The sequence below is a fragment of the Protopterus annectens genome, chromosome 12.part0 (genome assembly GCF_019279795.1).
Source record: "Protopterus annectens isolate FY-2018-M chromosome 12.part0, PAN1.0, whole genome shotgun sequence".
In the NCBI taxonomy this organism is placed as follows: Eukaryota; Metazoa; Chordata; order Ceratodontiformes; family Protopteridae; genus Protopterus; species Protopterus annectens.
Genome location: NC_056746.1, coordinates 987011388 through 987024426, shown reverse-complemented (window position 1 = coordinate 987024426; position 13039 = coordinate 987011388). Strand labels below are relative to the sequence as shown.

Here is a 13039-nt window from a genome sequence, read left to right as displayed (position 1 = left end):
CTACTGAAGTAGATCCATGTGTATACATATATATAAATATATATATATATATATATATATATATATATATATGCATTAAGCTGGCTTTTGACTATCTTGAATCTAAGGTAGTAAGGAAATCATTTTATGTTTCTCAGTTTAAAAGAAAGTGTATGTCCAGGGAAGTCATTGTTCCACTATAATCAGCCATCAGACACATCATTGAGTACAATGCCCACTTCAGTATGTATCTGACCAGGCCCATACAACACCTGGAATGTCCACAGAGATTCCTCACAAAAAGATTACAGGGAGTTAACAAAATGTACTATGCAGATTACCTCAAAGCCCTATCTCTATACTCTGTCTCCTACAGACTGCTGAAGGGTGATCTATGTCTGGCCAACAGGCATTCAGTGATCCAGCTGTAATCAACTTCTTACATATCCACAAAACAAATAGCATCAAAGCTACCTGATCCAGTGACTTAAACTTTACGTGCAATGTAAATCGGACATGTTGGAGGGGAAGGTATATATCTCATAGAATACCCCTTCACTGGAACAAGCATCCCATTCATGTGAAACAAACTTCTTCCCTGACCCTCTTCAAGTATAACCTGGACTAATGGATGACATATCAGAAATTCATCCCCTGCTCTGTTATCTATGTCTCTAATGGATAAAGGTAACTTGTAAATGTTTAACCACACATACCCTAGCTTACACATGCCCAAAAAATAACATATAGGGCACCAAACTTGTTGAATACATTTGGAATGCAGGACTAGGCTTAAAAAGACCCTTGTGGTCTATAACCTAGTATATACCTATACAGGTATAAGGAAGTGCCCAGTTAACCCACAGGGTTACAGAGTCTCTAAATATGTGCATTTAAAGAAGCAGGCATTATTGCAAAATTGCATTTTTGCATTACCATTGAGGTCAATGCTGTGCATTGTTGGTTTTCAGTTGATGTTTGCCTTTGTTTTGCAGTGATTCCATTTGGTGTATGTGCATCTGGGGGAGGGTGGTTGTGTGCGCATTGATGTTCATGAAAATTTAAAAAGAAAAATCAAAAACCATGTTGTTGCTATGAAGTGTAATGTTCACAGGTTCTAACTAGCCTTACAGCCAAAGTAAATGTATTCATTTATTGACATTTGTTAACTGGGTTAGTCCAGCTGAGCCAGAGGCACATTTTCAGTGGAGACTCAATGAGAAAAGCTCCAGAAATAATACAAGTAATTATGATATTTACAAAATATTAACGTAGGGTCACGGAAATATAGTACAAGTCAAAAATCTGTGCACAGCAGTACAATGCGTAGATAAAATAACAGTTAACAAGTACAATTTCCAAAGTTTGAGAACAGTATACAGCATAGGCCAAACAACAATTAAAATGTTCAGAAAATATTACACTAAGGAGCACAGTATGAATACAGTTTGTTAGACCAAGTAAGGAGGAAGAAGAGTTGGTAGGGAAAAGCAGATATGATGAGAAGAGAGGAGACTAGTTCAGGTGGGGGGTTTGACAAGTATATGACCAAGTCATCAGGAGAAAAGGTTTAAGTTCTTTCTTAAACAGGTATTTATGCTACTTATGTTGAGAGGGAGTGAGTTCCAAGCATGGGTTACAGAGTATTTGTAAAGGGTCTTACCAATGTCTTTGTTGGGTTTGTATAACTGAAGGAGGTGTTTACTGGCAGTAAGGAGGTCATGAGGGGGGTTTTAGAAGGAGACTAAATTGGAGATGGAGGGACAGGATGAGGGTTCATATATAGAGTATGCAATATGTAGTTGGGGTATAAGTAGCTGTTTGGAGAATTCTGGCCATTGGAGTGACTTGGCAAGGCAGTGGTGATACTTGTAAGAAGGTTTGTTGACAAATCTTGCAACTATGATATATGTTTGCTCTAGTTTAGTGAGAAGAGATGTTTGAACATGAGTAAGGACAGGGGCAATGTAAAGAAGGCAGGGTAGGATTATGGCCTGAGCGAGGAAGAGTTTGGAGGAGGATGACAGACATTTTTGATTATGAAAGAGAAGTCCAAGTTTCTGGTAGGTCTTTTTTACATTTTGTTGAATATGAATATCAAATTTTAATTCATCGTCAATGATAACTCCAAGTAGTTTAGTATGGGGTTCAGGTTTAATAATGGTGTTGTTGAGAGATGATATAGAGAAAGAGGCTTTGTGCTGAACAAGTGTTTCAGGAGGGAAGAGGAGGAGTTTGTTTTTTTTTTTTTTTTTTTTTTTTTATTTAATATAAGATGGTTATCAGAGAGCCAGGTTTCGACAGAGAAGAAGGTTTGTTGAGTGAGAGCTAGTAGAGCAGGGAAGTTATGGACAAAGGTAATGAAAGTAGAGTCGTCAGAGTACTGTAGAAGTATAGAGAGGTTAGTAGCAGAGTGAAGTTTATTAGTAAATATATTAAACAGGAGGGGGGCCAGAATTGATCCTTGGGGAACTCCAGTATTAACAGGGAGGAATGGAGAGACAACAGTTTACCAGCAGACAGATTGCTGCCTGCTGGAAAGATAGCTAGAGAACCAGTTTATGGAGGAGGTAGAGAGATGTAGGTCTGAGAGTTTAATTAGAGGTTTAGAATAAGAGACAATATCAAAGGCCTTTGAAAGATCGAAGAAAAGACTGGAGATGGGGAGGTTATTGTCATGGGCTTCAGCTATTATTTGTGTAAATGACAGTAATGCAGTAGAAGTGCTATGGTGGGGCCTAAAGCCATGTTGTGTAGGAGTGAGGCAATTTTTATGGAGAAGGTGTTTGAATAGCTGAACATGGATACACTTTTCCAAGAGTTTGGATTGGGGGGCAGGATAGCAATTGGTCTAAAGTTTGAGGGATCTGTAGAGTTGCAGTCTTTGTGAAGAGGGATAGTACAGAAGGATTTCCAAATGTCAGGGACCAGGGCTTCTGAGATAGAAGAATTAATAAGAATAGAGACAGGGAAATCATTAAGAAGACCAAGCAAATCATCCAGTACTGGTGTGAGACTAACATGGGCCCCCATTAGGTAGTTCCCCTCATATTCCACATGAAAATTTGCGATGACCCATCCATAAATCCAGGCTGGTTTTAAAGGTTGATAGGTGAGTACTCTGAGATGTAAGGCAATGTAGTACAGAAATAAGGATATGTTGAGTTGGTGCTTGATATGCTGATCAGTTTTGTTAAAGCAATTGCATAGGCGTAAATCTCAAAATCTGGTGCTCACATTACCTGTGGTTCTGTTTAGGAGAAAGACATCAAATAGTACAGGTTTGTTCATAGCATGGAAGGCATGACAAAGGGCGATACTGCCAGCACAGCTATCTGGAATTTTGTAAGTAATTATATGTCATTGGTGAATATTGAAATGATTTATGTAGGATGCTTGTGTTACAAATGTATTAAAACTGTATGCCATATGTACATCAGACTGCTCTGTACAGGTGTTTGTGTTGAAAAGATATTTTATAAAGTGCTTATGCTTAAAATGTAACCACAGTGTACCCTACTGGTATAGAGCAGAAATGTTCATACACTATTGTAACTGTTTAAATGTATATATTTTAACATCGGAGACTGAGATACAGGAGGTTAACCTCAGTCTAAATTTTAGAAAAAACAACTGAAATTAAATTACTTTATGACTAGGACATAAACAATGGTATCTTTCAGTTCTCAGTGTTGCAGGAGACACAATGGGTATGCTACGGAGCTTTCTGTATTGTGTTTAAGGCGAACTAATTACTAGTTTTGAAATGTGAAGAAATGAAATTGTTTTATGACTTCCAACATCTGCCAAAGATCTGACATCTATGTTTTTTCACAGGTAGATTCTAAATACTGCCAGTTCCCAGCAGTGGGGGTATCATCTGGGATAGATTCAAATGACAAGAAATTATGCCATTCTGCAAGCTATCCCAGGAGTAATATTTAAGATATTAATTTGATAGGTCTCTTAGAGAGACACAGCATTCTGTATTATGTCTTGGACCTGACAACAACTAGAAGAACCATTCGCCACAACTTGTTCTGTAAGTAAGTTTTATGGTACAGTAACTCTCTTAGATTTAGTCAGGAATACAGGAAAGCTTAGTTCAGATATTTTTCTTTATTTATTTGAGACTGTTCTACAATGTTGTTTTAAATATTTTATGTGATTTTGAACTCTGATGTCACTGTGAATATATACAGAGTATTTTCTTGTTTTTTTATTATTTATTATTAAATATATTTAAACCTTTCATTGTGGCTGATCTCTATAGAGCTATCTAAGTTTTCAGAGCACTTGCATATTTATTTGGTGACACTATGGGCCACTCTTAATAGCCTTGCTCTTGGTCAAACTACCATTTGTATTAATATTACACGGCGAGATTGGGCACCCTTTGTCAAGGTCCTTAAAGTAGCTAATAAGGAGATGGCTGGTGGCAGTGATAACTACCTTATAGTCTGTGCAACAGGGGGCATAGCTAGTAAACCTGTGCCAGCCTTTCCCAGGTGTGTGTGTGTGTGTGTGTGTGTGTGTGTGTGTGTGTGTGTGTGTGTGTGTGTGTGTGTGTGTGTGAATCAAACCTCAAAGATTATGTATGTCAGCTAACTGGGTAAGGACACAAAGCACTGGTTGGACAGAAAGGGTGATGGAGGTCTTGGCTTGGCCAATCAGCTAAGATCTCAAATCTACAGCTGTGCCAGTGGGAAGTCTTACTGGAGATCTGGAGAAAGAAGAAGAAACCAGCGTGGACTGAATGTGGTCTCTGTGTGCTCTTAAGGTAAATTGTACTTGATGCAGAGAGCTGCATTTGGTAATACTGTGTGTGTACCATGTTATCCTCTCAGGGTACATTCCTCACTGCTGTCAGTGGTGAGAATTGAGGCTCCGTGATTACTGGTCCAGTTGTGTATAGTCACAGATGGTGTAGCAGAAATCAGCCCTCAACAGCCGATTCAGAACTGAACATAGGTTTAGGACTTCTTGTCTATCGGAGTGGATAAGGTTACAAGACCTGAACTATTTTTGGTGCAAAAACCTTGAGGTCTGTCAAGTTTGTCTATGTGATTTCCTGGCTGCATGACAACCAGGCCATTATATTCAACAATTAAGCTGATGAGAGAGAAATACAGATAGACTACAACTTCTATGATCCTTAAAGGGAGTCCTTGAAGGATATGTTGTTTTAGTTAGGAGAATCTTCTAGCCACATAGAGGCATAATAGTCAAAGGAAAGTTTTTTTATCAGCATAGTTATCCAAGTAACTGATGACTGTGTCAGTTTTAACTGGAATGTTATTAGTATGGAATGTGGTGCTAATGCTGGATTTACCAAAAAATCTAAGATCAAAGTATTCCACAAAGCAGTGAGTGAAATATGATTTAAGTAAATAAAAATTAAGAAGCAAACCACTAAACAATACAATCTGCAATAAGCAGAATACGGTGTGAGAAGGTAAGACTGTAGTAATATAACATTTATTTTTTATTTATTTATTTTATTTTCCATTTGTTTACTGGGAAAGTCTGACTGGGTCTGAACAGACATCTTTCAGTGGAGGCCCAGGAAGAAAAGCTCCACAGTTACTAAGTTTCTAAATGCTTACAAAACTGTTAACAAACATGTATATATAAAAAGGCATTACACAAGTGTTTTGACAAGCATGTACAGAAGTGTTTTGACAGAAGTGTCCATATAAATATTTTATACAATTTAGTAATGTTAACAAAGTTTCACTGGGGAAAACAATCATGTATAGTGTAATTTGGAAGCTAGGTAAGTTATAAATAAGCATAGAATGAAAATAGCAGTGGAAGGGTAGGAGAAAAAAGACATTGAATAGTAGAGTAAGGGAGGGACAAAAGGAGGACGAGATAATGGGTTTAAGGGGAAGGATGATAAGAAGGAAGTACAAGTAGAGATCAGTCAGGCCTACTAAAGGGGCATAGCCATGTTAGTTTGAAGTGTTGCTTAAGGAATTGTTTGAATTTGGATGTGCTTCTGGTATTGAGAATGTTTTGAGGTAAATTATTCCAAATCTTGGCCACTTAATGGGAGAACAGGGATTCACTATATGTGTTGTTAGACCTACTGACCTTTAAGAGACTTTTGTCAGAAAAATTGCAGAAAATAATTAGAATTAAACTGGGAGTAATTTACCAGCAGACAGAAAATTAGTACCTTTAATAAGTTAGACTAGAAAATATTTACACTTTGTACATTCATGTCAAGAATTAGAGCTACTATCAGAATAGCCCCACAGTAACCAAGTTAAGAAAAGCCTCTAAGTAGAAAATCCCAGGCTCAGATGCAATACCTAACTTCTGGCTTAAAGTATTAACATCTTTGCATGAAGATTTAGCCATGAATAAGAACTATTTATATGTGCACCCCAAACAGGCACCAGCCTAGCTAACAACATGAAAAGCAATGCTCCTACTTAAGAGTGAACCTGCAAGCTACCCTAAAAACTATAGACCAATAACTTGCCTTCCGACGACATATAAACTATACATTGGAATTGATACTGACAGAGTTTATAGTCATTTAGAAGAAAACTCAATTATAGCAGTAGACCAACAGGGTAGTAAAAGAAAGTCATATGGAACAAAGGATCATTTGTTGTCAAAGTCATAGTGGAAAACTGTAGAAAGGGTAAGAATCTAAGTATGGCATGGACTGACTACAAAAAAGCATTTGACAGTATCTCACATTCATGGATAAAAGAGTGCTCAAAATGTACACTGATAAACTACATCACAGATACCATGAAATAGTGACAAAACACTTTGCAGTTAAGCCATGATAAAGGACAAATTATTATTCCAGGGATAAAAATCCAAATGGGGATATTCCAGGGTCACTCTCTGTCACTGCTGCTCTTTTGTCTTGCCCTTAACCCATTAAGCTGTCTGCTCAGCAGATTACATCATGGAATTTGGCTCCCAGAAAGCAACAGTGTAAAGACTTCTCATCTTCTCTTTGTCAATGATTTAAAACTGTATGACTCATCAGATGAGGAACTGAAAGCACAGCTGCAAGTAGTCAAAACTTTTTCAGATGATATATGAATGTCATTTGGTCTTGATAAATGTACAAAAGCAACCTTTAAAGCAGGAAAACTGCAGCACCAAGAAAACATCAGTTTGGGACAGGAATGTGATATAAAAGAACTTGAGCAGGAGGGAGTGTATAAATATTTGGGAATTGATGAAGCATCAACAATAAAACATGAACAAATGTGAATAAAACTCAATAAGGAATATTTTAGAACAAAGTTCAAGCTATAAACCAATTTGTTCTTCCTGTCCTAACATACAGTTTTGGGATGATTGACTGGACCCAAAAGGTGTTGGATAGATTAGATAGGAAACAAGAAGGATGCTTCATGCTCATCAAATGATTTATAAAAATTAGTTTTGATTCTCAGCTAGAGCGTCTTCTGCGTGGAGACATGCGTGAATGGGTGTACCTTTGTTGAAGGTTGTGCGTCAGGCCTGGCAAGCCGGTACGTAAAAATCAACTGCCAATCATTAGCAGACTGGAGTTCCGCTGTGGCAACCCCTAACCAAGAAAAGCTGAAAGACACAAACAAAGTGCATACCAATATTATATATTCTCCCTTCTGAAGGAGGTATGGGCCTCCTTGAAATTGATTACATGTCTAGATCAGCAATTCTGGGACTGCATACATATCTGCTGACCTCACAAGACCTAAACATAGTGAAAGTTTTGAAACACAAAGAGAATAAGTCTAAGATGACTTCCCTCCTTAGTGTAGCAGAAGCAAGCGGGAATAGAAATAAAACCAGAAATAGATTAAAATCAGGCAGCAACTGAATCTGCCAAAAAACAAAAGAAAGAATATAAGGTGAAGGATCAGATGATAAGGCAAGAAATGTGGAAAATGTATAAATATACTTGCAAGTATAGAAAACTCCTGGAACAACCTCATGCTGATCAGGATCAAACATAGGAATGGTTAAGGAGAGGTGAATTCAAACCAAAAGATGAAAGGTTAATCTTTGCGACCCAAGATAGTGGACTACATACACATTGGATTACAATGTCCATTGAACACGTGGAAGAAACAGACAAATGTAGGTTTTGTAAAACAGAATTGCAAACAGTTGCTCACCTTGTTGCTGGTTGTGACATACTAATGGCACAAGGACTATACTGAAAGCATAACGATGTGGCAAGACTGCTGCACTGGGAAATGTGCAACCATTATAATACTGAAGTAGCTGAAAAACACTGGAAACATGAGTCACAAAGCATCATAGAAAATGAAAGTCTACATCACATGGGATCACCCATTACCATCAGTTCAAAAGACAGATGCGAGAAATCCTGAAATAATGGACCATGAAAAGAAGACAAAAGTAGCACTGATCATTGAACTCTCTACATCCAGTGACTACAGTGTCTTGCATACAGAGATATACAGTCATAAAATATCAGGATTTGCAGGCAGAAATGAGAGACATGTGGAAGAAAGATACCCAGGCAGTTCCAATAGTAGTAAGAGCAGCAGGTCTTATAAAAAAGAATCTACAATCATATTTAGATATGTTACCAATACATGTAACTCCATACAAATTGCAGAAGGAGTCATTACTGGGCACATTGCGGGTGCTGCGAAGAGCACTTCCAACTGACAGCAAAGATTGAAACAATACTAATTTCATGAACTTTAATCATACTTTGACTTAGGAATGGGGTCCATTCCCATCATGGTATTAGAAACCAAAAATATTTGGAGAAATTAAAACAGTGATAGCCAAAACTGCAGCATATTTTTAATAATTCTGCTAATGAGTTTCAGTGAGTTCTGATAGCCTGGGTGCAATTACTGCAACAAGCTTGTGTACACAGTTTTTTAAGCTACTGCGAAAATAGGATAAGTTAGATTTCAAGGCAAATTTAGTTAGTACTTTCCATATATTTGGTGCTGCTAAATGGACAGTATTAGCTAGAATAAAACTTGAGAATTTCACATTTTGGAGTTAAATGAATTATTATAGGGCTACAAATGCAAAGACTATCTCTTATGAGAAGCAATATTCATAGTGGATCCATGAATAGATGAGGATATATGGAAACAGAGCTACAATGTGGTTGTTAGGGGACTAGTTTTCATTCAACATGGTGCATTAGTAACATCCTCTTCTTGGTGATTGTAGTATAAAGTGAGAGTGTTCAATGACTTTTTCAGCCTGGAAAAGTTATAGTCAAAGTTAACCTATTAGAGATTACTCACTGGTGCAATTAATGTAGAATGTGGATCATGTCTAATAGTTTTATCAAGTTTAGAGTTCTATAACACAAAGCATCAAGTTTAAAGTTCCTTAACATAATCCATCATCTTTGGAATTCCTTAACATAAACTGTCAAGTTTAGAGTTCCTTAATATAAAGCATCAAGTTTAGAGTTCCTTAACATAAAGCATCACATTTAGAAATCCTTAACATAAAGCATAATTGTAAATTCTTCTAACAATCTTTTTTTTTGTCAAATTGATAGCACAAAGATTGGCATAGAAGCTAAAGTTAGCTACCCCCTCACTTTTTCAAATCTGTTATTTTCCTTTTTTTTTTTTTTTTTTTTTTCCCCCACTGGTTTCTGCAAATTATATATTTGTGAGTGTTAAAAGAATAATTACAATGTTTATCCAATGAACATTAAGTGCACTAACCCATATTAGCTGTGAGAAAAACACCCTAAAGCAATTGGTGTGTGACTTTGAACTGTGCATTCATTAACACTGAAATTACAGGAATAGCAGGCATAAATATTAGAGGGTCATGATCAGAATAACTACTTTCATCATTTTTTAACTGCACTCAGGAAGAGTACATTCTGCTTTGTGGCACACCAATAGCATTTGCTGTGACCATATAAACAAGGTGAATAGAACATTTTCAACTTATATGATAAAAACAGAGACACACTTACGTAACTGCTTTCATCTTTTTAAAATAGCGATAGAATTCTTCGGAAAGAATTTAACAAATGCTCATTTTTTATCGGGTTAGTATCAAATTTGGTGACAAACTTGTTTAAAGCAACACATCAGCTTAGTTAATACAAACAGCAAGTGCCTATTGCAACTCGAACATGAACCAGACAGGCATATTTAATTGTTCACTGGGTAGCTTACTTACTCGTATCCATCTTTCATCGTAGTCTGGTGTGAGGTCACATTTGTTTACTGTTTGTTCTAGTGCCCACATGAAACACCATTAATTATAGGAAATTTGAAAGAATGCACAAAGAGCACATATACACACAAAATGCATGCATAGTTGCCTGAAGTGTCTTGTGTTACAATTTGTAGTTTTAAATCAAATGTCCGTGTTCTTTGAGCGAACAACTCTGTTCACGTGATATTAACCCCAGACACAACTAACAGCACATATAGTAGAAATGTTACTGTTGTTGACACTTTTTCACTTCTGCAGTTTGCTCATCTGCCATTCATAGTCCTGGTGGGGTGTCTGGCTGGTAAGAAGGGTGGCTCATTTTAAATGCATCAAGTTCAATCAAAGTTATGTTGATCCTAGTGATGGTGGGGTATGGTTTCAGGTCTGCCTTAAACCTCTCAGCATTGTAAACCTGAGGGACCAAACACAGATCAGCCATAGAAATCTCATCTCCAACACAATACTGGCCTGCTGTTTGCTGTAGAATTTTCTCTAGAGCGTTAAAGCCTTTGATGATAAAATGCTGAGCCCATTCCAGTTTCTTGTCATCTCCTACTTTCTGAAGGACAGCTAAATTCTGCAAAGGCTGTATCCCAGCAGCAATGATATCAGAGATCATCCTCACTTGGGCTTGTTTCTTTGGGTCATCTGGTAACAGTCTTGGAGTGGGTCTTGTTTCATCCAGGTATTGTATTATTGCAAGCGACTGTGAGAGGGTGATCTCGTCGATGGTGATAGCTGGAACCTGTCGCATGGGGTTCAGTGTTGTATAATCATCTGACAACTGCTGTCCTCCATCTTTATAAGGTTGACTGGAGCCTGAACATACTCAATTCCTTTCAGGGTTAGAGCTATCCTTACTCTCCATGAGCAGGAACTCCTGAAGTAGCTGTAAAGCACAGGCTTTAGAAATTAAGACATTCTAAAGTAAGACCGCTGTTAACATTCTCAGCATGACATTATTTTAGTGTAATTCTACACAAGCACCATAACACAGCAGAAGCAAGCTGCATTAACAGACGGACTCATTTAAAAGTTGGTTACGATGCACCCAAATCTGTTATTTTCCTGATATCACTGTTCTCCCAGTCTTTCCAATCTATTTCAACACAGGGATGGCAGCAAGCAAGGACATTACTCACCTACTAGAAAGAACTTTGTATACCCTTGGATAGGTATTTTAAATGTCTATGAGTGATATCAATAACATACAATCTTCTTAAATAATCTGACATGTATTAATTTATCAACCTTATGATCATATTGTCCTTATCTCAAAATGCTTGTTTCTAGAGCTATCCATAAAAGATTTTGGCCATTCTTCAGTGGGGCTACTGGGAACAACACAAAGGAAGCTGCAAATATTCATCTGTCTGGTCTTCCCATGCCTCCATATTGTTTTTTTAAAGTATGCTTCTTTTCTTATATTCTATACCTCCCTCCCTTTTATGTGTTATGTTTTAAGTAAGGCTTTGAAATTATCCTATAGGTTCATAAGTTCATAGGTGTGTACTAGGCTAATGGCCCTGGTGCCTTTACAAGCCTAACCATAGGATTACCCTGGCATAGTGCCACCCAACCTTAGTTCCCGGTGCCTCTGTCAAGTAGAGCCACTGGAGTTATCCCCAGGGTGAATTTTCTGTTTCCCATTCACTCATCAAGATTTCTCTTGAAAAGGGTCAGTGAGGTACTCTGCTTAACATGTATGGGAAGTCTATTCCATAGCATGGGCAGTCTCTGTGTTATGAACATGTCCCTCCAGCATGATCTGTTATTTGTGGTAATGAGGTTGAGATCTCTGGAGCATGTGGTGTGGAGGGATTAGGATTTCTTTAGATGTAGCATTTCTAACAGAGCTGGGTCAGACATGGCTTTGTAAGTCAAGCAGAGATCACCTCTAAGTAGGTGATATGAGACAGAAAATAGTTGGAGTTTTTTGAGTCTGCCCATATAGGACAAGTGTTTAAGGCCTAGGATCCTCTTTGTAAGGTACTTTTGTGGCCTCTCCAGTTGTTGCAGGTATCGAGTGAGGTACATGCCAAATGGGGCATTCTACTCGATGACTGGCCTAATTAGGGAAGAATAGAGGAAGACAATGACCTATTTCTTCCTGGATGCAAAACCCTTATTAATGAAATGTGCCACATAGAAGGACTTTCTGACCAGAGTGGCAATGTGGTGATCAAAAGAGTGGTTGCTGTCATCCTGTGTTCCCAAATCTCTTATAATGCCTTCCATGTTCAGTGGACTACCATCAATGTGGTAATTCATGGGAGTCGGGTTTTTCCCAAAGAGGATGACGACATATTTTTTGGCATTGAGCTTAAGGCCATGGTTCTGACATCAGCTGTTAGACTCAGTGAGGCCATTCTGTACGATGTCAACATGACTTGGGGAGTTAATAATAGCTCCCAACTTGCAATCATCTGTGAACTTTGTCAGCCAGAGTCCATTTGTGTTGGCCTGGACTTCAGAGAAGTAGATACCAAACAGGAAAGGACCCAGGACCAAACCCTGTGGGACTCCACTAGTGACTAGTTGGCAGTCTGACTTAGAGTCAGCTACTTTCACACTGTGGGTTCACACTGTGAGCCAGTTTGCAACCCACCTAGTGATATAGGGGTTGATGCCTAGCTTAGTGGTTTTTTCTATGATTCCTGAGTGGGGAATGGTATCAAAAGCCTTGGCCAGATCAAGGTAGGCTGCATGAACCACCTTGCCTTCATCTGCAGCTCTGGTGACTGACTCAAAGAAGTCGACCAAGTTGAGCAGGCATGATATACCCTTCACAAAACCAAACTGTGTGGGATACAGAGTTTGGAGATTCCCTATATCCTTGTTTATTAGGTCCATG

The 13039-nt window shown here is 38.0% G+C and overlaps 1 protein-coding gene across 1 annotated transcript; it reads right to left on the bottom strand.

The window, feature by feature from the left end:
- Window positions 1-9601: 9601 nt before the first annotated feature.
- Window positions 9602-11197, bottom strand: LOC122816922 (maleylacetoacetate isomerase-like). Its single transcript, XM_044090005.1, has one exon. The coding sequence runs from the start codon at window positions 10937-10939 to the stop codon at window positions 10460-10462; it is 480 nt and encodes a 159-aa protein (XP_043945940.1). The 5' UTR covers window positions 10940-11197; the 3' UTR covers window positions 9602-10459.
- Window positions 11198-13039: the final 1842 nt, after the last annotated feature.

What these genes read in the sequence shown, in the direction of transcription:
- LOC122816922 (XM_044090005.1), bottom strand. Translation starts at nt 10,939, where the DNA reads ATGCGACAGGTTCCAGCTATCACCATCGACGAGATCACCCTCTCACAG.